The sequence below is a fragment of the Trachypithecus francoisi genome, unplaced genomic scaffold (genome assembly GCF_009764315.1).
Source record: "Trachypithecus francoisi isolate TF-2019V2 unplaced genomic scaffold, Tfra_2.0 Lachesis_group4, whole genome shotgun sequence".
NCBI lineage: Eukaryota > Metazoa > Chordata > Mammalia > Primates > Cercopithecidae > Trachypithecus > Trachypithecus francoisi.
In genome coordinates, this window is record NW_022681469.1 from 73,685,750 (window position 1) to 73,712,564 (window position 26,815).

Genomic DNA, 26,815 nt, shown 5'->3' on the forward strand with positions numbered 1-26,815 from the left:
TTTGTTCAGGGTTTGTAGTTGTTATCTGTGAGAGGTTTTTGCCAGACAGGAGCTACTCAGCCATCACCATTTTATTTTTAATCAATTTTAGATAATGAACCACTGTAATATATACTCTGTAACATCACATGAAAATTACGGTAGTAGGGTAATCATATGGGAAATTTTAAATAAAACAATTTTCTTCAAAAAGTAGGTCTTATATGATTCAGATATTACAGGATATGTAGCTCAATAACAGTCCATCTACATTTCAGGAGTAATCTTTTTCCCCCAGTTTATCTATTTAGTTGTAACACTTTTTTTTTTTCTGAGACACTTCCTGCCTTCATGATTTGTAGTTTATGTTAATGCCTTTCTGGTCTTGAGATAATGCTCAAAAAAAATATTTAACAATATAGTTGCCTGTAAACATTGTAGTTAAATTTTGATAGTATACTTGCTTTCACTTTGTAACAATAGTTCACCTTTTTAAATTATTTACACTGCATGCAAATCATCCAGAACTTTTCAAAGCCCTTGAACTTATTACATGTAAAACCCATAAGCAGTTTTTCTCATAAAGAAGACATGCAAAGCTTATTTATCAGCCGAATTCAATTACATGTGACACTAAGAAGGATGCTTGCCATTGAAGTACTATTTATGTATGCAATTGAATATTTTTTCTACAATAACCATCTTTACATGGGGCTCATTTAAAAGCTTGTCCTTTTCTGCTCCCCTTATCATTTCAATTAAAAGAAAATAAGCTTTGTCTGAATCAAATATACTCAGAGTCCGTTCTCTCCATCCCTCCATCCCAAACTGTGTTTCCTCAGAAGAAGAGCAATTACAGAGCAAACAAACCTAAAAAAAAGATGGAAAGGGTCCCACTTCATGCGGTCATCACGTAAGTTTCGTTTTTCACCAGTCTGCCCTTGTCCATGAGAAAGAATTTGAGATTCTGATTCAGAAGCTGTGGTGTGGGGCTTGAGATTCTGCATTTTTTACTTATTTATTTAAACATCATAATCTTTTAATTTTATTTTTTAGTTTTTTAAAGTTCTCCTTTCATTATAGATACAGAAGATATATATACACCATGGAATACCATGTAGACATAAGAAAGAATGAGGTAATGTCCTCTGCAGCAACATAAATGCTTCTGGAGGCCATTATCTTAATTAATGCAAGAACAGGAAACCAAGTATCACATGTCCTCTTTTATAAGTGAGAGTTAAACATTGATCACACAAGAACATAAACATGGAAACAACAGAGACTGGGGACTAGTAGAGGCAAGAGGGAGAGAGGAAGATGTGGGTTGGGAAACCAACTATTGGGTACTATGCTCACTACCTGGGTGACAGGACCCGTACCCCAAACCTCAACTCCATGCAAGATGCCCATGTAAAAGCCTACATGAGATTCTGCATCTCTAACCGCAGCCCAGGTGATGCTGATGCAGACCACATCTTGGAAGAATTTAGGGTTCAGAGAGGGCCTCCTCAGTACTTGTTGCAGTGAATTTACTGCAACTCCTGTTGTAAACTCCTGTTGCAGTAAACTCACAGTGCAATGAGAAACATCCTGACTTTGATTCACATATATTTTAAAACCTCATAAGGAGAATTACAGACCTTTTTGTCAACATGCCAGTTCAGTTAATAAACTAAGGGACAAAAAGACCCTCATCTCACCTGGAAAACTATCAACTTGTACTGTCTTTAAAGCCAGCTGAATGAAGTAGAAACCTCATCAGAAAGTCTAGCAGTAAGCAGCTATGTAGGAAAGGGCTGCAATCTTTCCTCAGAGGAATTTAAGGATGTAATATTTTCAATTAAAAGTGAGTCTGTTGTGCAATCTTCAGATGATTCCTGATAAAGTCTCAGAGAAAATGAGTTTGACTTTGTGGAACCGTGTAGTTGTGATTTGGTGTGTTTAGGAAAAGAATTAAAAACAAACACTGGAGAACAAAGTCTCATTTGAGATAAATACAGTCGGAGATTATCCTGAAATTGGCAAAGGAAGCACTTTGGAAGTGTTAGGAAGACAATGCCAGAGCAAACAGAAGGTTAGGCTATACACAATTCTGATTAAAAAACAAAACAACAGCAACAACAAAGAAATGTGGTAGGGGAATAAAAGTTAACCACTTACTACTCTCAGGGTTTGTTCTCTATACGGTATAGTAAGAGTCTTATATCACCCTTCACTGGGGATTCTCAAGCCACCATTGATTTAGCTGTATATTTTCAGACCACAGCTCTTGAGGTTATTTGTGATTTACAAGCCTCTACATATGTGTATTCTACTTTTATACTTAGTCCCTTTTAGAATCAAGCAGTGTTTTACAAATGCTCTGAGTTTCACACCTCCTGTGCTATATCACACAGAAATGAATAAGGTGCCACGGTTAGTAATTGACAGGTGATAAAGCCCTAATGATAAAGCTAACAATGATAATACAAATAATGATAGCTGATTTTTGAGAGTTGTGTGCCAGATGATGTTTTGTGGACTTTAGGAATATTGGCTTATTTTTCACAGACAGCTTTATGAGAAAGGTAGTATTATGATCTCCATTAGAAAAGTAAGGCACGGTGAGGTTAAGTAATTTACTCAGTATTAAAGATTAATCTGCTAAGTAGAAGAGCGAGGATTTAGATCCTGCAGTTCAGCAACAACAATGATGCAATTTGGACTAATCCAGCTAAGCACAACAAATATCAAATTCGAGTGTCACTTCACAACTTTCCAGCAATGATCCAACATACCCTAACAGAGTGTGCAAAACCTCTAGCATCTCAATTGGAAGTTCTTAGGCAATAAAAACAAATATATAACAAATTCTGCACTAAATTCATGACAGCCTTCTCAAAGCAGGGGAAGCTAACTGCAAATTTTGAGATGAAGACTTGCTATGTAAAAGATGTCACAAGATACCATTTGTAAGTCATTAATTTCATGTGTAGTGGTACCACCAAGATCGGCCAAATGAAGGAAACTGGAGAATGGGTATATGTTTATATCCACTTTAGGAAGAGATTCTCCTTCAAATTTGTATGAGAAAGCATCCAATTATAAATAATAACTTTAAAAAGGAATAAAGAAATCCTCTATACTTTTCTGCACCATGTGACCTTAGTTAAAAGATCATTTATTGATTTTGACATGCAAGTAAAGTGAAGTAGCATAAATGGCCAGGGTAGGATACTTCATTCCATTACCACATCTTGGCATTACTCTTTCTGCATTGTCCTTCAAATGCATCATACACTTTTGTTCCCAATCTAGTTTTTTTTCCATAAGCTACTGAAATAGATCATTTCAATCTGGTTTTATTTACCATTGACCACTCATCTCAAAAACTCTGCTATCGTGATTACCTCTCTCATATTTATATATTTTCCCTTGCACCAACCTCCCTTGGACTGGGCAAGAGTCCAGTTTCCACCCTGGGTTTTGTCTTCTCTAGTGTCTTGGCTCTGAGCATCCATTCTAAGCTAATCTTCCTGTGCCTACCTAAGAAGAAGCTCTGACATAGCCTGGTGGCTCAATTGTCCTGAAAAAATAAAGGTTAGAAGACATTCACGTTGCTTTCCAGAACTTGGAATTCATTTGACTTTACTTATATAAGAGGCTATAGAAAATACGACTAGATTGTTTCAGTTTCTGAGGTGCAAAGTGCTCAGGTTTCCAGTAAAAACTAATCTCTCTGCATTGTGCCTTTCAGACCCAGATAAAAAAATTAGAGAGAAATTTATTTCTAAAAAAATGACAAATATCCTGCTAGCTTCCTTTAGATGCAGCAAGAACAATGCTTTTAATTCTGCCTCCTGACTTTCTACATGAAGATCATCGAACGAGCACATAGAACAAAAAAAAAAAAAATAACATTTCAGATATTATGGAAATGAAATGCTCAAATGACACAAATAACAATGGGCAATTTTCACATCACTCAATAAACTGAGGATGTATTCAGCCCTTCTTTATGCCATGAGTTATTCTGAGTTTAACTTTTTTAAAAAAAAGAACGTGGAAGGAATAAGATTCTCACCCTTGGCCGTTCAGGAGATAATATAACTTTCCAAAAACTACCCAGGGAAGAAACTTTTAAATGGGAAAAGGACCACAGATCCACAGAGATTCTCCACTGACAGTGAGGACAAGGCATTGTGTGTGTGTGTTTTCCTTACCCTCAACAAAATAATAACAACAACAACAAAAAACGCATAGAAATAGTGTGACAACATTTGGGATGAGGCAGCCTTCCTCTTTAAAAAATAACTTTTTAATATATTCCCATGGGCATTGGTGAGGAAAATGATTGCTGATTCAGTGACCCTGAATTGGTCCAAAATGAAAACAAGCAAACAACAACAAGAACAACAACAATAAACACACACACAAAACTCGCCCCTCTGTCTGTCTTTAGTTTGCTTAAGAACAAAGTGTCTTTAAAAATTTGTATTTTTTTTTTTTAAGAAAACATATGCCCGAGTACTGACAGATGACATGCTGATAGATAGACTTTTCTTTATTTATGACTGTGGTTGTCGTTCTCATGTTAGTTGCAATTTCAATGAATATTTATAGATTGACAATGTCCAATAACTTCTCTTTCCCCAATTTTTTTTGGCTGGTTTTCTTTCTTCCTTCCTCCCTTCTCCCTTCTCCCTTCCTCTTTCTCCTCCTCCTCCTCCTCGCCTTCTCCTTCTCCTTCTCCTTCTTCTTTTCCTTGTCTCTTCTACTCTTGGCTAGGGAGGACCTTAATCTATTGTATTCTGGAGTGTCAGGTTTTCAAGAAAAAAACAGTATTTAAAATAATTTATTTCAAGTAATTTTAAATATATGATTATGCACGTGACTTAGTAATGTTCATGACATAATTCTCAGCCTTTGGATACTCTTTTGCCTGTATCTTTGGAAGTGAAGAATTCTATTCCTAGAAAAGATGGGTCTTGAAAATAGCAGTAAAATCTTTTCTAGTTCTTGTTTGTCCCCTTTATAACGAAATCTATTACAATGGGGAAAACTGCTTTCATGATACCTGAATTTACAGTTTCAACTGTAATCTACTTTAATAATCTTTTGGATGGGAAAAGATACTCAAGAAATTGGACTTCTATGAATGCATTTATGGCAGAATATGCATTTTCAAGGTGAAATACAATACAAATTTCACCATGTGTGTCTCTCTTGGTGGTGGCACATAACCAGTTTTAAGGATGAACAATGTATAAAACATGTCTCCTTGAGAATTATTTCCTTCCCTTTCTTAAACTGACTTTCCCACGCCTAGAGACAGCAACCCTATGTTGCTTGTATAGGGAAGGTTAGATAAGAGATCTAACAGCACTCTCATTGGAAAACAATGACTGTGTTATTTTAACACTGAGAAAGTACTAAAAACAAATAGCCTAATTTATTTCCTCTGGGCGAAGTGTATGCTTCACAATTTACAGACATGAATTAAGTTTTGTCATTGTAGTTATTTTGTTTTAGTCTATGCTATTTATATGTATTTGAGGAGGGACATATGTTTCCAAATTTTCTCTTACGGAAAAAACAGACATTTGAAAATATGCAAGAGGCACAGTGTGTTCTCACATATGATATTGTCCCATTGATCATTGTAAGTGGCTTGTTATTGGTGGCTTGTTTTCATTTTGTCTAACTTCAGAGGGAAATGGACTCTTTTAGGCACATAGAGAAAAATGTCCAAATTTTTTGCCTCTTTGTTTTCTGTGGAAAAATTAACAGTTTGAAATAGATAAAAATGTGACCAAACCCCATATGTGTGGTTGCAAAACTCACAAAGCTATTTCCAAGTAAGACTTGGCTCATTGCGAGGGATTACATTTTTGGTGGTCAATAAGTACTTGACTGATTGGATAAAATTCTATTTTTAAAATGTTTTATCATTTTTTCTTAGGAAGTTCGTTCTTGCATAGCTAAAAACATCAAGTCTGTTAGGTTAAAAATACACTGATTGGAAGAACCAGGTGCTACTCATGCCATAAAGATAAGCTACTTTCCTTTCTTTCAAACTTACTTTAAGAATGCCTAATGTGTTTGGGTGAATCAATCTCACTCCTCCATACCCAGAAGAAAGTTTCCTGTTAATTTCTCTGGCTTCCTGAAACTCACACTCATATTCTCCTAGGAAATCAGGTGCATAGTGGCAGAGCCAGGTCCCTAGACACCTGCTTATGGGGTTTATTAAAGGTTACTAGACAATAGAGGAGCTGCAGGGCATACGTGGTTTGACTTAGTGGTGTCTGGGGGACAGCCTATGTGCTGTGGCTGGCAGAGCCCCTGGGCAGGTCCACCCCTAAAAGGCCTATGATAGTGGAAACACCTAGCAATGGCAATGAATGAGACTGCCAAGAGCAATTAATAGAGTAAGAGATTTGTTGGAAAAGTCAAGGACAGAGACCTAGGGAGTTAGTCATAAGGCGAGAGTTGACAGCAACCTTGTGAGCAATCACTTGCAATATTAGGCCCTTGGGGGTTTTGAACAGCTTTATGCTTCTTTGGGCTCCAGGACAACCACTGGGAAGTGAGTAGAGCAGTTTTTATTATTCTCATTTGATGCATAAAGCTACATGGTTTCTATAATTCAGTAGCAAACTCAGAAAAATCCTGAATTTTGACTATTACAGGAAGATAGGTTGAACAAGATCTCGCAGTGGATAAGAAGTCCCTTTTATATTTATAGGTGGGAGACAGGGAGACATGGGTGTGAGACTCCCAAAGGAAGAGTAGAAAGAGTCTATTCAAGAATTTATGATACTTCGCAATGTGACTGAGCATGCTCTCAGATCAATGTGGTTGATTATTCAAAAACTGAAGCCTCATTTCTTGGCCTACCCCCTACAGAGAGTAACTTTCCTACAGTTTCCACTCTTAATGGGAAATGGAGAGCCACAATGTGACTGTTCTCTGCAGAGAGATTCTTAGTTAATTGCTTCTACCTCTGTTTTCATCTCAGTGGGGGTCAGCTTCCCTAATTAACTGTAGCGGGCATGTCTGGTTACGGGCAGCCATCACTTTGGAACGGCTGAGCCCATTTCATTAAGAAGACATCGGCCGGGCGCGGTGGCTCAAGCCTGTAATCCCAGCACTTTGGGAGGCCGAGACGGGCGGATCACGAGGTCAGGAGATCGAGACCATCCTGGCTAACACAGTGAAACCCCGTCTCTACTAAAAATACAAAAACTAGCCGGGCGAGGTGGCGGGCGCCTGTAGTCCCAGCTACTCGGGAGGCTGAGGCAGGAGAATGGCGTAAACCCGGGAGGCGGAGCTTGCAGTGAGCTGAGATCCGGCCACTGCACTCCAGTCCGGGCGACAGAGCGAGACTCCGCCTCAAAAAAAAAAAAGAAGACATCTTTCTAGGGCAATAAATAAAGACAATCAAGAGCACCAAGTGGTAAAGAAGAGAGAGGTTGGCTCCTGTGTGAGATAGGGCTGGGTTTGAATCCCATCTTTAAGTACTCATGGTTCGGAGGACACTTGCTCTCACCGAGCCTCAGTTTCCCCAGCTTTAAAAATGGGGATAATTCCACCCGTTGCTGGGATATTGCATAGATTAAATCAATTGACATTAAAAAGGAAAACTCATCAAGATAAAGACATTTGGTCACATTATTCTGCAGGTAAGATGGGACTTTGTCTCTGATAACAGATGCCATGGTTTTAAAAGATAGATTATAATGTCTCTCTGCATATATTCATACTGCAAAAATTATTAACACTGTGGAGCCATTAGAAGCCAAATTAATCTGCTTTCCCATGCCATGCCACTGTTACACAGGATGCATGCTCTGGGCAGATTTCACACATTTTAGTTATTGGGTTGGCAGAATTGTCAAATGCCAGTTTTGAAAGATGAGGCTATCTACAGATGCTTGCATAACAGTTAAGCAGAGAAACAAAAATGAAAATATCCCTTGGCCCTTCACTGCGAGCTAGATAGCTTCTATTTGTGCTTCCAGATGCACTTTCTATCCTGCTCCCACTACCCTGGGCCCACAGAAATAAATCTGTACATCTCCAACAGGGCTGCCTTGCCCTCTGGTTTCTGGTTGAACTCAGCTATGGGGACCCTCAGTAGAGACTGGAAGATGAGAGTGAGTGAACAAGGGATATTTATTTCTCCACTTCCTTTTGTGGGGTTGCCACAGGCTGACTGTGTCCTAAGACAGAAGTCCTCAGTTTCCATAGGGCCTCCTTTACCACACCACCTCTCTGTCTTCGGGTTCATACACCTTTCCCTCCACTTGTCCATTCAGACCTGGGGTGGTAATAGTCCCCACTGTCACTAGATTCCAGCGTATTGTCTCCACATTTGCATTAGGATAAAACATATGGGTTCATCAATTTTGCAGAACAAAAATTATCAAATATTGGTAATTTCATACTCAATCTAATAAACAGTTACATCATTAAACTGTTTTGAATCATTTAATTAAAGTACAGTCCATTAACAAGTAAGGAAAATACTTGTTAAAATTAAGGAAAGCAGGTTTGCAAAGGAGACAGCAGAGAAGCACTTGGAGATTTTTTGGGATGAAAATATTTACTGAGAGCAAAATAACTATTAAATAATAGAAGCCGTAATTATAAATTATTTAAACACTGGATTGATAAATAAAAATTTCTGTAAAGTAAATGGTTACTTGGTATCACAGCACCAAAGTGATTTGATTTTTAAAAAATTAATCTGGCATATTTGGAAACCTAATCAAGCAGTTTGGTATAAACGAGCCCTCACTGATTTACAGAGATACATCTGATAATGCAAAGGAAAGAACAAAAACTGAGAGTAAGGAGACCTTAATTTGAGTGCCTGCTCCCCGCTCCAATCAGTTATATGATTTGAGGAAAATCGCTTTGCCTTTTTGTCATCAAGTTTCTGATCTGTAAAATGAGGAGTCAGGGATAAATAACCTCCAAAATCCCTTTTAGTTCTGGTTTTTGTTAGTTTGTAATACCAGGGACTGATATCAATGAAAAAGCAGAGCCTCAAGGTGCTCCTCCTCTGTCCTCCCCTGACAGTTTATTTGCTTCATTCAGTAGTTGGCTGATGATTTCCAAACTTGGCAGCACAGAAGAAATATTCAGGGTATATTCCTCGGCTCCACCTCACACCTACTGACTCTCTAGTATCACGGGGACAGTAGCTATTTCATATTTACGAAATCTCCTCCGTTGATTCTGAAGTGCAGCCAGGATTGGAAATCACTGTGAAAAACACTATCTTGGGTATAAAGAGAGAAGAGTGATGACAAATACGGGTTATTCTGAACAACTCTCAGGACAATTCTAGTAGAAGAAATCCAGAATGGTTCTGAGTAATGGAGCTAAATGATTTCAGCTCTCCTGTTCTCTGTAGTACTCAAATAGAAAGAGGACAGTCACCATATTTGCTTGTTGCAATTGTGCATGTGGGCATGAGTTTCAGAGATGTTATGTCCTATTGCCCTAACTTTTGGATTTCCTGTGTCATTATAAACCTTTTTCAAAGCATAATGACACAAAACATGATCATATTTGTATGGTTCATTAGCATAAGGGAATAGCTACTCATAGTGGAGATGACTGGGCCAAGCCCAGCTTAGCATCAGAATGAAGAGGGGATCAATATCTAGGCACACCTGTAACCACTTGTGGCACACTAGGATCACTAGGAAGCACTGCCTGAGTGTACCTAGTATCATCTATGTTCACAAGACGTGCTCAATACATTTGTCATAGATGTTAATAAATTATTGGTCAGTCTTAGTAATGCATGGTTTGGGTTGGGTACAGTGGCTCATGCCTGTAATCCCAGCACTTTGGGAGGCCAAGGCGGGCAGATCACGAGGTCAGGAGTTAGAGACCAGCCTGGCCAATATGGTGAAACCCCGTCTCTACTAAAAATACAAAAAAATTAGCCGGCATGGTGTCGCATGCCTGTAATCCCAGCTACTCAGGAGGCTGAGGCAGAAGAATTGCTTGAACCCGGGAGGCAGAGTTTGCAGTGAGCCAAGATCCCACCACTGCACTCCAGCCTGAATGACAGAGAGAGACTCTGTCTAAAAAAAAAAAAAAAAAAAAAAAAAAAATTATGGTTTGTTGTATGATTCTTATCTGCTTATGATTCAATTATTTTCAGTTCTTTACTATAGCTTGTAATAATTTCTTCCAGAAACTACATAGAAATGACATGCCTCACAAAATGCAAAACTCGACTGTGGAAGTAAATATGATCACATATGTAAACAGCTGTTTAAGTCCAACATGAACACCGTGTTCACTATTTACAGGTACTATATCCTTTAAAATAAAAGTAAAAACAAAACTATGCATTATTTACCGGGTCCCTTCGCACGAGCTCTCCATTGGGTACTACTTCAACCAGGTGGATGATGATAATCATAGAATTCAGAATATAAGTAAGAAACATGTTCTTGTGCAGGGTTACCCTTTGGCAGCCAAGGCTCCTGGAAGAAAAAGTAACATAAAGCATTGACCAGTGCCAAAATGTTAGAGTACCTGGAAAAAAACATTTTGGTAATATTTTTCATATTTTCTTTAAAAAAAAAAGATGAAAGAACATATAGAAAAAAGTAAGGCTGGTCTCCTTTTTCAGATTTATTACTACTTTTCTGCCTGATTTAAAAAAACACGTTTCCAATCATAGCAGCTCATAGTTTTTAGTCCTCAGGGTGACTTCATACAATAACTGAAAGAGTGGGTGATAAAATCTATTTTAATTATAACAAATGTTGTAAAATTAGTTAGCAGAAGGACTCTTAGATTAGAAACTATTAGGGTTTGCAGTGTGCTTCAAATGAAGAGCCTACTGTTCATTGTTGCAACCAGGAAGAAAATATGTGGCCACTGGGGTCACAGAGCATGAAGTGAGAACCAAGGTTGCCTGTGACAAGGTACCGAATCTATGTCCTTGAGTCATTGTATACACGTACTTCACATCTCCTGGCATCCTCCTCTTCCATTATTTCTGTTACTATCTTCTTATATCTTATATTCCAACTAGAATCATCACTGTAGTTCCTCTTTTCCAACCCTCCTGATGGTGGAGCTCAGACACAAGCAGAGAATTCTTAATAGGTGCAAATGAAATGTCATTATGAGGCATATTGTGATTTGGATCCAGTGAGAGCTATCTAAGTGCTGCTGTTTCTTGGCAGAGTCATTCCCCACCTTTTGGGTATTAAGCAATTTGTTGGGCTTTTATTTTTTTCTCCTCCAGTTCATCAACTTGTACATATGTGTTGGTGTGAATGTTCACATAAACAAACATTAATTTGAATATCCTATTTTCAGTTTTTGATGTAATAGAGAGAGCCTACATCATGACTATAACAGAATTGCAGTGATTATTCTAGACAAATGAAAATCTTACATTTATCATATTTGATAAGGCAAAAAATATTAGCATAACGTCATTTGCCATGTGAAAGCTTAAAACATGCAGTTAATGATGCCAATGACTCATAACACTAACTATTCCTAAAAATATCTTCATGGAATAAAGTTAGAAATGAAGAATTTTGAAAAGGAAATTCTGAGGAAAAATGAAATACAAAAATGGTCTGAGTTTACTTATAATGCCTTCCTATATTTCCAATTCAAAGGAAAAATAGTTTTCAACTATCCGTAGCAAAAAGCAAACTTAAGTAATAAAGGCAGCTGTTAGAGCATATTTTAACTATGATAGCTACAGTTTTCAACTTTTTGGGAAGGATAAACAATAACTCATTAATAAATAATATTTTTAAGAATTTAACTTGTTGAACAGGGATAGGATGTAGAATTTACATCCATGAGGCAGGCTCTGATAAAGACAGGATTTAGAAAAGAGCTTTCTCTTACACACACGCTTCTATGGACTACTCTATTCAGCAGTGCGGAAGTCTGTTAAATAAATCAAACCCAACTGGTTTTATAAAGCACTAAAGGTAGGTTACAAATTTAAATTTAAACAAAAATATTACTTATGTGAAACCTCATGCTCGTTAATACTGCATAAACTTCCATCTTGTGACTGCTGCAATCAGCACAGTCGAATCTGTGACCTGCCATCTTTCATAGTCACAAGAGCAATTTATAATTCTCACTGGTGGTTAATTATGGAATTCATTGTTTAATTCAACCTGGCTTAGGCCAACGAGAATTGACATTATCTAGACCTAAGGAGTATGAATGAATGTATCATACAGTGATGGTATTCTTACGCCTGGTTTTCTTTTGACTGGGGAGAGCTCAATAATCTGCTGTTGTACATTAGCTTAAATGACTTCATTAACTTCATTCTCCTGTATAAACCCAAGCCACCCTGAATAAAATATTCCTCCACCTCCAGCTTACTCTCTTGTGTGGCTGCTTTACTTTTTTTCTTAACACTTATCACCTCCTGACATAGTATATGTTTATTTATTGCCTGTTATTCTCTCCTTTCCTCCCACTAAAATGAAAGTGCTAAAGGAATTTATTTTATACACCTAGAACACTGTCTGACACATCATTGGGCTTAATCCTCATTTTGTTTAAATTTAAAAATATATTTAAGAAATATGTTCTGTTTTGAGCTGTGACCACTAAGCAATTTTCTAGTACACCAACGAATTACATTAAATGCTACATGATTTCCTACTTTATACTTCATACCATACTGAACATTTGCCAGATTCTTCAGTTTCATATTAACTAGCTAATATGGAACATTATCCTGTTGTTCAACACTAGTTAAAAATAAATATATCATACAGCATATATACATACAAACAATCTACTGTATATAGATACATACAGTATATATAAAGAGTACTGTATCTCTCTATAAAAGCATACATTTTTTTCATTGGAAACACAGAGAAAATGATAGTTTATAACTAGATAAACTGCTAGTCTCCAAAGGAGAAGTATGACTAATACGTGAGTTTCTGTTTTTTGAAAGTTTTAATATAATTTTTGCTCATTGAGTTTTAAAATTTTTATGATACTAACTTGACAACATTTACAGTCATCTTTTTGAAGTGAGTCGAAGGTACTGCAAATTTTTCAAAATTAATTCAATAATTTAAAATATGTGATTGTCCACTCATTATGATCCAGACCTGGTAGATATCAGGAATATAATGGAGGACAAACAGGCACTCTTGCCTTTAGGGCCCTTATATACTATGCCATTTTTTATTTACTTTTATTGTAAATTGTTCTGAAGAAGAGGTGTGGGATGCTAGAGAGAATTAATTGAACTTAACATTAAAAATCCTCGGTACAAGTATGTCACTTAAATGAACATGAGAGAAGCTGACAACATTTTTTTGTCAGATCTGAGATGTCTTAGGTAGAAATAGCACCAATTTGACACTTACTATATTCTATTCCCTTGATTAAAAAAATCCAGACATGTAGATGGACAGAACATTGCTTATTATTTGAGTGACAGGAAACCATAAGTACCACAAATTCTCCAGTAGTAGAAGGTTGAGACAACATAATCTACTTCTACAACATAATCTACCAATCAAGGTGTCATTCAAATGTGAGGAAGAGATAATGATTTACTTGAGTATGAATCTCAAGATGTCACATTTTAAGGCTAAAGCAAAAAGTCATTTTCATGGTTATAGTTTATCTGGTGTAAATCTTTCACATTTGTTTCAAGCTATTAGTACCCTATGTGTGTGTGAGTGTGTACTTTTTGGGAGCTTGTAGTTGTATGAGATGGCATTTGATATTGGTCTTGAGTTTTGCCGATTGTGTAAATCAGTTTGCTATCACAGGGTAAGGAACAGCAGTATTTTCTCTTATATATCTCATATATAAGACCGTGTGATTATAGTCACATTCAAAGCAAAAGAAGAAAGTAGCAAAAAAGTAAAAGTTGTGAAGTTCCTGGTGCATGGGAAAATATGAATTAGGGATAATTTCTGTAATTGGTACAAGCCCAAGTCATATCTTCTAGTGTAACTTTTCATTTTCGTTTACCTAAGGATCATATGTTATTCATGATAACATGTGAACTGAAAAGAAAAGAGAAAATGAAGTGAAGTGGATTGCATTAAAACTCCTGGGAAAATTCGAATACAATATATTATATATCTTCACTATTTGACAAGAGACTTTATGCCTTTTGATTTAGCACGAAATCCTTATCGTTAATAAATTCTCTTTCAATCAAAATTCTTGCTTTTCCTATTACCACTATTCTATGGGTGAAGAATATGCCATGGTATGATCAACAGTTATCTTTGGTGTCTGTCATGCCAGTGGTGAGTTGGAAGAAAGGAGGCCATTTTTGATACCATTGATTTCATGGTTTCCTCGGAGCAACAGGAAGGCAGCCAGAGACGTATAGATAAAGATTCATATACCCACCCAATATGTAGAGGTGACATAGAACAAAGAGAATAGTAAGTAGTAGAGGAATCAGTCTTCCCTCAGTATGTCCCACTGGAAGTCATTTTTGTTGACCTCCATGATTACCTATATATGCTTTTGGTCAATGTGGCCAATGTAATGTAATGTAGACAATAAAATGAAGAGACTGCCTGTTTTCCAAACTATATTTCTATCAACTTTCAGGCAAGAATAATATTTAAAATACCAATCAGAAAGACATGGATAACAATCAGTCAAAATAAATGCTAATGAATGGTCTGTTATGCTTTTCATGAGGTAATACAATGAGAGGCTTACATATTTAGGATTATTCCACAGAAAAGCAAATTGATAAATTGTAATTGAAATTTATGGATAAGTGAATTATTGGAAATTTGCTGAAAATGGTCAAGAACCAATCTCAAATAAATGTCCATTTATGTGTCTTTCCCAAACCAGTCTTCCCTAAGGGCATCGTCATTTTAGCTCTCTTGTTGACACTTACTATTGGAATCTAGCAGTAAGATATCTTGCTGAATTAATTTGATGTTTATATTTAATCCCTTTCCATATTATCATTCCAAATTTTTCTGTGAAGATTTTAAACTAAATACCATCCTAATAATGCTGTCTTCTATCTTTAACTGGTGTACCAGAAATGACCTGCATATCATCTTGAATATTATTTAAACTTTTGAACAGTTAAGATTTTTAATGCTGACTTTTCTATGAATTAAACCTGAGAAACCGTTTTTTCTACATTTTCTCTTTCTCTAGGAAGAAGGTATAGAAGATCAATTTTCTTCTATTAAAATGAAGACTTTATATACATTTATACATTAATTTTCCAACAGCACAAGGAGCATGATTTCTATTTGCTTTAAGTTTACATAGTTCTGCCTTTTACCTTCCCCTGCATGCTCAGAATAAAATTACATTAACATTAAAGGCATACTTTAATAAACTAATTCTGAGTAATATCCCAAGATTTTAGTGAGGTATTGGCAGTTCCAAAGCCTCTTGTATGGTCAGTGACTTTAAATTTCTCTGCAGGCCTCCTAGGCCTGCTCATTTCAGGAGGACAGCTGCAGGGTTCCTCCTTTTTATAAGGTACATTTGAGAAGTTCTGAGGGCTTTACAGTGAGATTTCAGTGGAATGATTATGAATGGGGCATCAGCTCTTAGAATTGGAGCTGGGTAACTGAATTTTCACTCTGGCTTCCTGAAAGTTTTATAAAACTGTTTGGAGTCTGCAAAATTACTTAACCCTGGGAATATAGAATTAAGCAAGGGAGTGATGATATTTTTTGCGCAGGTTGCACACAGATGATGCCATTTAAGTGCATAAATTATAAAACTTTCTATTGTAATGTGCAGTGAAGATCTTAAAGATGATGTAGAGTATTTGAAAATAAATTCTGGAAAAAGTTTGCTAATTCCCAAATAAATTCCAGTGATACATCAGTATTATTTTCTACTTCCACAATCACTTTTAATGTTTCTGAAATATAAAAACATTAAAGGGTCAGGATCGAACTTAAATTTTAAGAAAACAGAAGCCCTTTATATTTTTAGTTTGGGTAAGGTTTAAGATATGGTTGAAAACAAGTATAAAAATTTTATATAGCTTTTTTTGGTTTGAATATTTGGCGCCTCAACATATGTGTTTTTGGTATGTCATTTGTTTCTTGTTGTGTCTGCTCTGAAGAACCAGCTATTTCAGTTCATTTCTTCTCATTATTAGGCTCAGATGATACATCAATAAGACTTGTTTTTCTTCCTCAGATTTAAGTTGCTGTTTAGTTGGTTCTTAGAACTGAGAGACAGTAGGGCAAAGTTGGGTGCTTTCTAGACAATCTGTCCTCACACTCTCTCAAGGGTTTGATCAGAATCATTTTGCTTTGGGACTAACTGGAGTTGAGAAATATTCTACTTTGCCCATGTGCTGCACTTTAACACACCCATCTTCAGTAGCTTAATATAGAAATGATCATTGAAAAAAATTCTTAATTTCTTTACTGATTTGGCTTTCACATCTCCTCACTTATTTAAGTTACTGGAGAAAAAAGGAATTAAGATCTATAATGCTTTTGACATTATTACCTTTAAAGTCCTAACTACAATTAGTTGCATGATTACAAATTTGGGAAATTTTTCTTTCAATTTTTTTATGATTACATTTAAAAAACTTAAAAAATATGCTTTAGTGGCATATTTTAAGATAAAATTTGTTTGAGAACCATGATGATATGTTTATTTGCCATAATGAAGTGCAATTGAAAAATGAAGACATTCCAAGATTAATCATGTTGTGTGAATACTGTATTCTGATCATCATCGAAAATATTCTTCTATTCTAATTTGAGTAATTAGTAATTCATGTCATTTTGCTTTGTTTATCAGTCTTTCTCTTGTTAAACCACTTATGGAAGGAGCTCATTGTCTGTTTGCTTATGTTATCATTTGCTATCCAGTTAAAAATTACTATTCACTTCTATTGCTTAGTCAATATAAGAATCTTGACTAAGATACAGACAAAGATTGAAAAATGATGAAGGAAAAAATAGTAATTGTACTAAGAATATATTCACAGGTGATTATTCTTCCCTTGGTTTAATTTTCCTTAGTACTATCCTGACAATATTTTAACAAAAATCAAATTAAGATTCTATTATTCTATGTTTTAAATTTATTTTTTGAGGTAAAGCGTAGATGTATAATTTACCATCTTTGCCATTTTAAGTATATAGTTCAGGGGTGATAAATACATATATATTTTTCTCCCCCCCTCATTCTATATGTGAATCACTGTACATTTAATCACATACCACATTTTTTAAGTGTGGATGATTGTTTGTCATCTGAGTCTGCAAAAGGGCTTTTCTTTATGATTTCTATGATACTATCATGACTATTATTACTACCAATAATAATAATAATGATATCAAACACATATTTCACTTATGTGTCAGACATGCATCCAGGCACCTTACATGTATTATTTCATTTTTATCTAATTTACTTCAGTTTCTAACATATTTACTGAACCATGGTGTGTCTAGAAAAAAATACACATGTGGCTTACTTTGAATCTACATTTGAGAATATACTTCAGAAAGCCAGCCTAGGACAATGTTATGAGTGCTTTGTTTTCACTAAGGTTTGTTGTGATGAAAGCATACATAACAGTTTCTAACTTAAATGTACCATTACCTGTAAAGATCCTATTTTATATTCATGTAAGATGACAAGATAATTTAAAGTATTCAAGTTTTCCTTGTGCATTTTCTCATATTTTGCTTTCTAGTATAATTGTGCACCATAAAACCTAAAGACAAGCATTATTAAATTAGGTTTTGTAGAAACATGCTCTGATGTGCTTGTTTATTCCTTAGTCTTACATATGCTAGCAAAAAATAATTAGGCAGGGTATATGTGGATTTGTGGCTATGGTCGCCAAAAATTAGAGTGGGAGTAAAAGAAGGTGGAGAATCCTCTCCTCTACCCTTAATGGTAACTTACCCATGGTGAATGGAACCTTTACCATGTTACAACAGTGTACTTATGGGCTCACAGGACTGTCTTACTTTGGGAAGCCTCAAGGCATAGCGCTTTTGAAAATGATATAAATTTACCCCCTTCTCCTCAAAGATAGGATTAAAAACATATTTAAATTCATTTCATTTTTCTTGCTACTTCATGACTCCTAACGTTGCATGTTGCTTGTAATTTGCTGAAGACCCTTCCACACCTCCACTCTTGCAGAATTCACCATTTATTTCAATAACTTAAAGGAGGAAATAAAGAGCAGATGCTGTAAGTGTACTTACTTGAAAAACACGAAAATCCCCAGGGAAATCACTAAGGTGAAAATTGACAAAGAATGACCCACGATAGCCAAATAGTACAGAACATATGCATTCTGGAACAACAAAAAGTAAAAACAAACAAACACAAAATGAATGAATGATTCATCAGAGAGAAAATCATTTATTTTTCTAAACATATTTAAATCAACAAATGTTTTCCTCCTTTTAAAAAACTGCTACAATTATAACAAATATTTCAGACAATGAAATTATTTTTATCTTTACTCATGGTATGAAAATAAATGGTCATTTTCAAAGAATAAAGTTCCTTGAGATGAAGTTCCTCATTCAAAAATATATTTCAGAAGTAGCTTTAAATTCATTAAAAATTATCATCCCTAAGCCCAGTAAGCAATCCTGGTACTTTTAAACTTCTGGAATCTTTTAGACAGTGGATACATAATTCTATACCACAGACCTGGCAAAATAGCAATCAACTTTCCAAGCTCTCCTGACTCTCAGCATATACAGAGGGTGCGGAGAGTATGGTGGCGGGTTGCTGTGCCTTTGTTTAAAATGATATCATTAGTATTTAGTTGGCTGAAGCTGCAAACTTTCCCCTTGGCAGCCATTTGATAATTCTTTTTTTTCATAATCATGGTTAATTTTATTTATTCTCCCATAATGTTATGTTGACTTGGAAGAATGTCCTTCTCATGAAATGTATAATGTCATAGCATCTTTTTTTTCCTAGTCATCACAATCTTTCCTTTCCTTATAATATAATTTTATCACAGAGAAAACAGCGATTGATCTAGTCACCCATCTCTCTCTCCGTCTTCTCTGTCTCTCTGTTTCTCTTTGTCTGTTTCTATGTTTCTGGTCTCTCTCTCTCTCATTCACTCTATTTTGACACTAGCTTTTGCATTTTGTACTATTTAGCCAATTTCATCAACTGTAATTGAAGTAGACTTGAATCTATTGTAACTAGGCATTTTGTTTTCACTTGTTTTTCTTGGTGGAGCATAATTTGTACATTATTTTGTAGTTGTACCTTAATCTCTTGACTTTTGGTCTTAAGTTCCTTCCACAGTTTGTTGGGTCTTGGTATGAATGCAAATGTAGTGTAGATAGAATGAATAACTTCTATGAAGTTCTTTGATTTCCTGGAATAAATGTGGGATTTGTATAGCCTTGAATATTTTGATTTTTGTCAATTTCCTTAGGAAGAGTCTGGGATTGAAGCACTAACTCAGCTAAAATGCACCCAAACTGTTCAGAGCCCTTTCTTGGTTATGGGCATTATTGCTGTCCTGAAATTAACATTCCTTTTCTAGGCCTTAGAATTTCAAAATGGACTAATTAGCTTCTCCTAAGTTGTGCCTGTTGCATCATTTGACCAGGCATTCCATATTTTGGGGGCATTTTCATTGCTGATACCACTCTCTTAATATCACATTTTACTCTTACAGAAAATGTTAATAAAGTTAGAATAGTAGGTTTATAATTGGAGCTGATAAAATCTTCAGATAGCTTTCTTGGGAGGGATTTAGGAATCTTATACACACACACACACACACACACACACACACACACACACAACATTCACCTCCTATCTTTTCTCCCAGGAATTCATTTTCTAGCTATTTTTCTAACTTCACTTGTAGACAATATCAGGAGAAAAGTTCTTCCTTCTAAATAGTTTACTACGTAGAACACTCTTGCCCCTTAATTAATTTGGATATATATCTGCACCCCTCTTCTGTCAGTCTTTTAAGAAATCTTTGCATACTTTATTTCTAAGAAAAATTTATATAACTTAATTCATATTCTTTTCAGTTGCTTCCAGAATACTCCTTTTAAAAACATTTGTTCTTCTGAAATAGAGTTGTCTAAATACGTAAGATTAAATCAACAACTCATAATTTAGTTGCCATCCTTGTGTCATTCTCAAGGTTGAGTTTTTTTTTTTAATGAATTCTAGGTTGGTTCCTTCAAATTTTAATGTGACGATATTTATATAGAAGATTTGTGGAAAGCATTTTAAACATTGTACTAGATTCCTAGAGAGGAGCATTTCTTCTTTAAATTATTTCCTTCTCAGATGTGGCCAGTGTACGTGAGAAGTCCAAAGACAACACTAAGAATTATTTGGACTTGCACCACTTACAACAATTTGGTTAATGTGAGTATAATTTTTTTCTGTAACATCATAATCAACACTCATTCAGAAAATTCACTACTCCATGACATAGCTTATTAATCAGACTTTATCAACAGCTCTCCATTAGGGTGTAGACATGCATCTGATTCTCAGGGTGACTAAACCATTTGTAAAGAGATAACTGACTGTGGTGCCTTAGTCTGTGCTTGTGATGAGGTGTCCCTCCTATTCAATTGGTTTCTAAGCTATATGTTCATCTTGTTTGTTTTTGTTGTTATTTGTTTTGTTTTTAATAAAAGAAAACTTTTCTACACCCTGAAAGCATCTCAACAACAAACAAAAGCACTAGTGTGCTTTTAGCTTTCAACTGAATAATTATTTAGTATACAGGCCTATCTTTGACGGAAATACTAGGTTTATGTTAGAGTCAGCAGGGTTGCTTAGAGATGCCCTGCACAGCTAAACATTGACCAACTGTAACTCCTAGTTCTGTGCGGTGAGGAGGCTGGTTAGACTTAGTGAACTTTTCAGATTTTTGATGCATCTGAGGAAGAAAGAGCATCTGTTCCCCCACCATTTGCTTAGATGAATGTTTCTAAGCAGAGATAATATTCAAAATATTTAACAGACAGTAAAATGCAAGTACTAACAAATAAGAATGAACTTCCACTGAAAATAATCTAAGCAGCCATACCTGTATTAGCGGACTGAGGAGATGCCCCACTTTAGGAGTTCTTTCTGTGCCTTATTGTAAAACTAAGGTCATGGCCAACACAGGGGAAGCATGCTATCTTGTGACTTGTGGAAAAATCTGTAGTTTTGAAACTCTTCCAGGAAAAGTGAGATGTTAGAGAGTCCCTTGAAATGTTGCCTAATTTCTGGCATCATTGGGAATCCATTCATCTGCTCTATGGACACTTATCTCCCTGCCATAAATGGACTGATTCTGTATGCTCATGGAACTTCAATTGACTCTTGACTCTGAGTGCCAACCAAGAAGTGAAATGTCATTTTCTCTAATGCTGCTCTAGAGATTCCTAGAACTTACCAGTTATCATATGATTTCTTTCCACAAAATCTGTTGGCTTCTTGGTAGCAGATATTTTACAGTTATATGTCCATTTCCTTGTACAAATAACGACATTCTCACTCAATACTGAAATGTGAAAAATAACCTACCTTCAGTTTCTCAGGAGTGAAAGCATTGCACATAGTATAGTTGGACCAGGTTCGATTGTTTTCAGGATGTTTAAACCAAACGCCGTTTTCATCACAGTATTTTGTAACCTTTTCTGTTAATGAAACATAACAATTATTATACTAATATCTCAAAATCCCAAGAAGGAAAAATAATAAATTAAAGCTTAAAAGCCATTGCAACATATTAATCACTTTATAGAACTTGAATGTGAATATGTCAATAGAGACTATAACAAATCATGTGTTATACAAAAGTGTATTAATATGCATTGTCTCATTTTAACTGTAGCAAAGCCATGTGAAGTAGGCATTGTCAACTTCATTTTACAAATTCAAAGCAGACAGTGAGAGGAGTCATGGGCTTGAAAAGCCACTGAGATTGAACCAGGATTTAGATCCAAAGACATGGATATGGGTCAGACTCCAAAGTGCTACCTGTACTCTACCTTGTAATTTTTTTTTTTTTTTTTTTTGAGACGGAGTCTTGCTCTTTCGCCCGGGCTGGAGTGCAGTGGCCGGATCTCAGCTCACTGCAAGCTCCGCCTCCCGGGTTTTACGCCATTCTCCTGCCTCAGCCTCCATAGTAGCTGGGACTACAGGCGCCCGCCACCTCGCCCGGCTAGTTTTTTGTATTTTTAGTAGAGACAGGGTTTCACCGTGTTAGCCAGGATGGTCTCGATCTCCTGACCTCGTGATCCGCCCGTCTCGGCCTCCCAAAGTGCTGGGATTACAGGCTTGAGCCACCGCGCCCGGCCTCTACCTTGTAATTTTTTAACAGACATGAAACTTTTGATTGTAGATGGAAACTATTGGAGAAGAACAAGAACATACCTTTCTTTATTTACTTGCAATGTTTTTTCATTAGATTAACTGTATGAAACAGTAATTTTGGATCAAATGGTCAAATCTTCCCAGTCCCATATGGTTAAATCCAGTAGAACAAAGAAGTCCAAAACTAAGGGATATATCAAGAGGTCATTTTTCTGCCTCTCAAGAGATTTCATTTGAATCATCTCTCTTCATCCCACAGAAAATATATAGGGATCCAGGCTTTAGCCTTTACTGTTTACTTTTTAAAGTATCTCATAGATGCTAGTTAATGAAATTCCTAACTCAGCTGGACTGGCACATTAAAGATCTCCACCTTCGCTATGGGGGGGCCAGGCACCGCTCAGCACTTTGCATAATTATCTTCTTTAACGTTAATAATGAGTCTTTGAAGTGAATATTGTTCTTCCCATTTTATATATAAGTAAATTTCCCTTCCATAACTAGCATCTAGTAAGGTCAGGCATCAAATCTGAGTCTACTTCATTCCACTCTATTGCAGAGCTATTAAGCACTAATTAAGCCTCTTACTTCTGTGGCAATGTGCCAACTGATCAGAGGAAGCAAAACAGGCAAGCCCTAATTGTTAAGATGCAGATGTAGGTGAGAAAATAAGACGATGTAAATGGCACCTGGAAATTGGATTTGGCATAGAAATAAAAGATAACACTGGTTTGGCCCCCCACTTTTTTTTTGCTTAGCAAAGAGGAGGAAAGCCTGGCATCCTACTGTCCCTCCAACCAGCAGGTCAATGATTCTGGGGTTGCTCACTGAGGTTAAGAGTTCTGCTTACACTAAAATATTTCAGAAAAAAAGGACAAGAAGATTTTGTTTGGACCCTGAGAAAGAACCTTCCAAGTGCTTGCTTTGTGGTGTCTGCTGGTTCCCATCAGGCTTATTATTTTTTCAATTATTTTTGTGTGATATATTCAGTGCTGGTTACAATATGATAAAGCCTTGGTGCTTTTTGAATTTTAATTTTTTAGCCAGTGTATATGTATCAGTACAAAGTAAAGTTCCAAATTTGATAGAAATAATAAGTTCTCATGGGGATGACTCATAATATCTTTGCTGAAATTCATACTAAAATATTAGGCCATGATAGCAACTTTCATAATTTTTTAAAATAATATTTGATAACTTACCATATACCAGACCCTACATCAAGTGCTCTATCTCAGAAATAAATAAGAAAACTTCTTTGTTCTGTATGTTGCTTAAATTATTAACTGAGTATATATCTGAGATTCTGGGTTAAGTGCATGAGGCTGGGAAATCACAACAATATATATTGGGAGTAAATAGTGGTCAGAATGGTGAGATAATATTTATCAAGACATTATTATTAGCAGGATAAGCACACTGTAAAACTAGTATATTGTTAGCAAACAACTAAAGTGGCACTTAACTAAAATTAGAATTAAGCTGGATTGTCTAAAAAAAAACCTCGCTTTTGTATTATAATACTGGTCAACAATATTTTAATTTGGTACTGGGACTCTAGAAGGTGAAATCTCATAAATGATCAAGGTTGTCTATATTCCATTCCAGTGACCTAAAGAATTTTAGATAATGTTGTTGGCTACAAGATAATATTTAAATTCTAACCTCTGAATTGGCCGAGCAACTGAAAGAAAAAATCAGGTTGAATTAAATAACATAGAAATAATGAACAAGCAAACATTAAAATGAATGTACTTGCCAAACTTAATCTCAGTTATTCAGATATTCTCTAGTTCTTCAAAGCAACTATGTGATGTGTTTATTGTCTGAGAGATCAAATAGCAAGCCTAGATTGGTATAATATGCAGGGAGATTTTGCAAGTGTATTTGGAATCTTCACAAAATTTTAATCTTTGATAATTTCTCAGGGAAAATATTTTTGAAGCATTTTCCTATGTTAACAAAGGCAAAGCATTGCTGTACCTAAAGATAATGCTTTTATAGATGGTTATTTTCTTTTTTAGCACAGGATGTGGAAGTCAGAATCGTATGGTAATATTTGAAGAACATTGCTATTGTTTTAAAGGCTAAGGAAAAAACATACTGAAAAAAGAGAAATTTATTTGGCTGAAAAATCACTGAGATCTGATAATATTTAAAACAATTTTCTATTAGTAGGCTTGGTTACTCAATCTGCTAAGAGCTAGTACAAAAATCCTTTTTCCTTGGCAGTTTTTAGGTGTAATTCATCATTTTTTATTGTATGACTGAAACAGGTATTATTTTACTAAATGCAAGATTTAAACTGCAGGTTATAGAGTTATTTGTATGTTTAATTTTTATTTAAAATGTATGAAAAAATATTTTTTCAAGCAAAAGAGGTTTTCAAGCAACCTATTAGAATCATTACTGCTTCATGTAAATCCGTTACAAAGTTAAATAAGAAAACTTAAAACTGTAAATTTACTGAGATAGGCACTAGACAAACCCTATTTAAAGCATCTCTATCGGACATTAACAACGTGTGAAAAAGGATTAGCATTGATCAGCACAAAAAATTGATGTTGAAAATTTGTCGATTATTTTGCTAATGTTATTTGTCAATGACCCACCCTTCCAAGTTTACTTGCGATTTTTAAAAGTGGCCACATTTAATATTTATCAGATTGCCGAAAGCAGTTTTTTTTTTTTAAATAAAATGAATATAATTTGGTTTCAATGAAGTTATGTAGCCAGATATGGGAAAATATATTGCATGCAGAGAGATGCTACTCTTAAAGAAGGTCATTCCACTCATGAACAAGGCTATAGGAAACGGTATTTTTTCTTTTGTTTTAACTTAAGTGTGGATCAAGTCATTTCTTGGTTTTAACTGTTACAACTATCAAGAATTTGTCCTCCTTCACCTGATGAGTCTTTCAATATTTGAAGAAAGGATTATGTTTACTCTGGGTCTTCCCTTTACAAACCAAACATCCCCCATTACTCACTCCCCACAGCTTGTCTGCTCACAGCCTGGAGACTCTCCACATGTGTTTGATGATTGATATTTCTCTCTAAAATACTCTATGTGTGGACTGACCTGTGAAAAGTACGATGTGCTTCTCTCATTCCAGATTCACATGGGGGAATTGCTAGCAGATTCTGAGGTCCTGTCCCTAGAGATTCAAATTCTATTGATCTGTACAGGGTCAGGCATCTGCATTTTTTAAAAGCTCACCATTTTTTTTTTTTTCATTTTGTGAAAGGGCATCTGGGTTGAGAATCACTGTCCCAAACCATAGTTGGACCATCTTGGCTCTGTGCCATTAAAGTTGTTTGTTTGGCTTCAAGTGTGGGGCTGTAAATTCTTCCTTGTTAAATTTTGCTTTTTACATTCCAGCATATTCCTTCAGAATGTCAGCCTCTTTTGAATTTCAATACAGTTCTTTCACTATCTGTCTTTTACCAAGGACTTTTTCCAAAGTGAAACCTCTGGGATTTCGTTAATGTGTTTTGTGTGTGTGTGTGTGTGTGTGTGTGTGTTTATAATTTAAGTTTGGAATATATTATATATTTCAGACACACTTTTAAAGTGAATTTGTCCTGCAGCTGAGAGGTTTCTGTATAAGAACTAGGCTGAAAAGATGGATCGATGCCTGGAAATCTCTGATTTGTTGATCAAAATTTTGCCTTGTAGTCAATATTTATATCCACTTTGGCAAGAGCTGCATTGTTACTTTGGAACTGGCCTAGTATCTTCAACTGCACAACAGCTCTTTGTGCCAATCAAGTTACTTCTAATGTAGTTGTGAAATAAAGATTAATGAAGCATCATTCATTGGGAAGAGTTAATAAGGTCCTGAAGGATTATCATCAAATAGCATTTAGTTAGAGATTCCAGGAATGTAGCCGATTTAGGGCACAGCACAAAGCCCTTTCTTTCTTCACATCCCAACTTTTCCATCACAATGGGAATTCCCAGAAGTAGCTAGCCTGCACTGGTTTTAAAAGAGGTTCTCTGCAATCCCACTTCCATTATCTCTGCCTTACTGAGGTGAAATTTTGTTTTCAGGGACAAATTAGATCTTTTACTCTTGAAGGAAGCACAAAAAGCATTTTTCAAACATTGTTTCAGGGGTAGATTCATTTTTCTTCTTTAATTGGGATTCTAAAGCCACTTAACCCCTGTAGGCCTCAGGCTCACTTTACTCTCAGGAACAAATTTCACCCATTAACAACCTATATGTTGTGCCCATAGCTAATCCATTTAGTTTCAGCATCTGGATCTCCTTCATAATTAAGATTTCTACCCCCTTTTCAGTGAGATAATTGAAAAATGTTTAAAACTCACATTTAAATAAAACTATTCACAGAGTTTTAGAAAAGCTATGCTTATAAACCAGAATTTAATACCAACACATATAGCTGACCAGCAATATGCCTTAAAAAAAGGTCAGCTTGTAATATTTGTACACCTAAGCAGTATTTCAATTAAAGAAACGCT

At 35.6% G+C, this 26,815-nt stretch overlaps 1 protein-coding gene across 1 annotated transcript in view; it reads right to left on the bottom strand.

Moving 5' to 3' along the window:
• CALCR (calcitonin receptor) overlaps positions 1-26,815 on the bottom strand; it is a 62,524-nt gene that overhangs the window by 26,254 nt on the left and 9,455 nt on the right. Inside the window, exons 4-6 of the mRNA XM_033193493.1 lie at positions 21,538-21,650; positions 18,216-18,307; positions 10,349-10,475 (exon numbers count right to left, since the gene is read on the bottom strand). Of these exons, the coding sequence (XP_033049384.1) occupies positions 10,349-10,475; positions 18,216-18,307; positions 21,538-21,650 (332 nt within the window). The remainder of the gene's footprint in view (positions 1-10,348; positions 10,476-18,215; positions 18,308-21,537; positions 21,651-26,815) is intronic.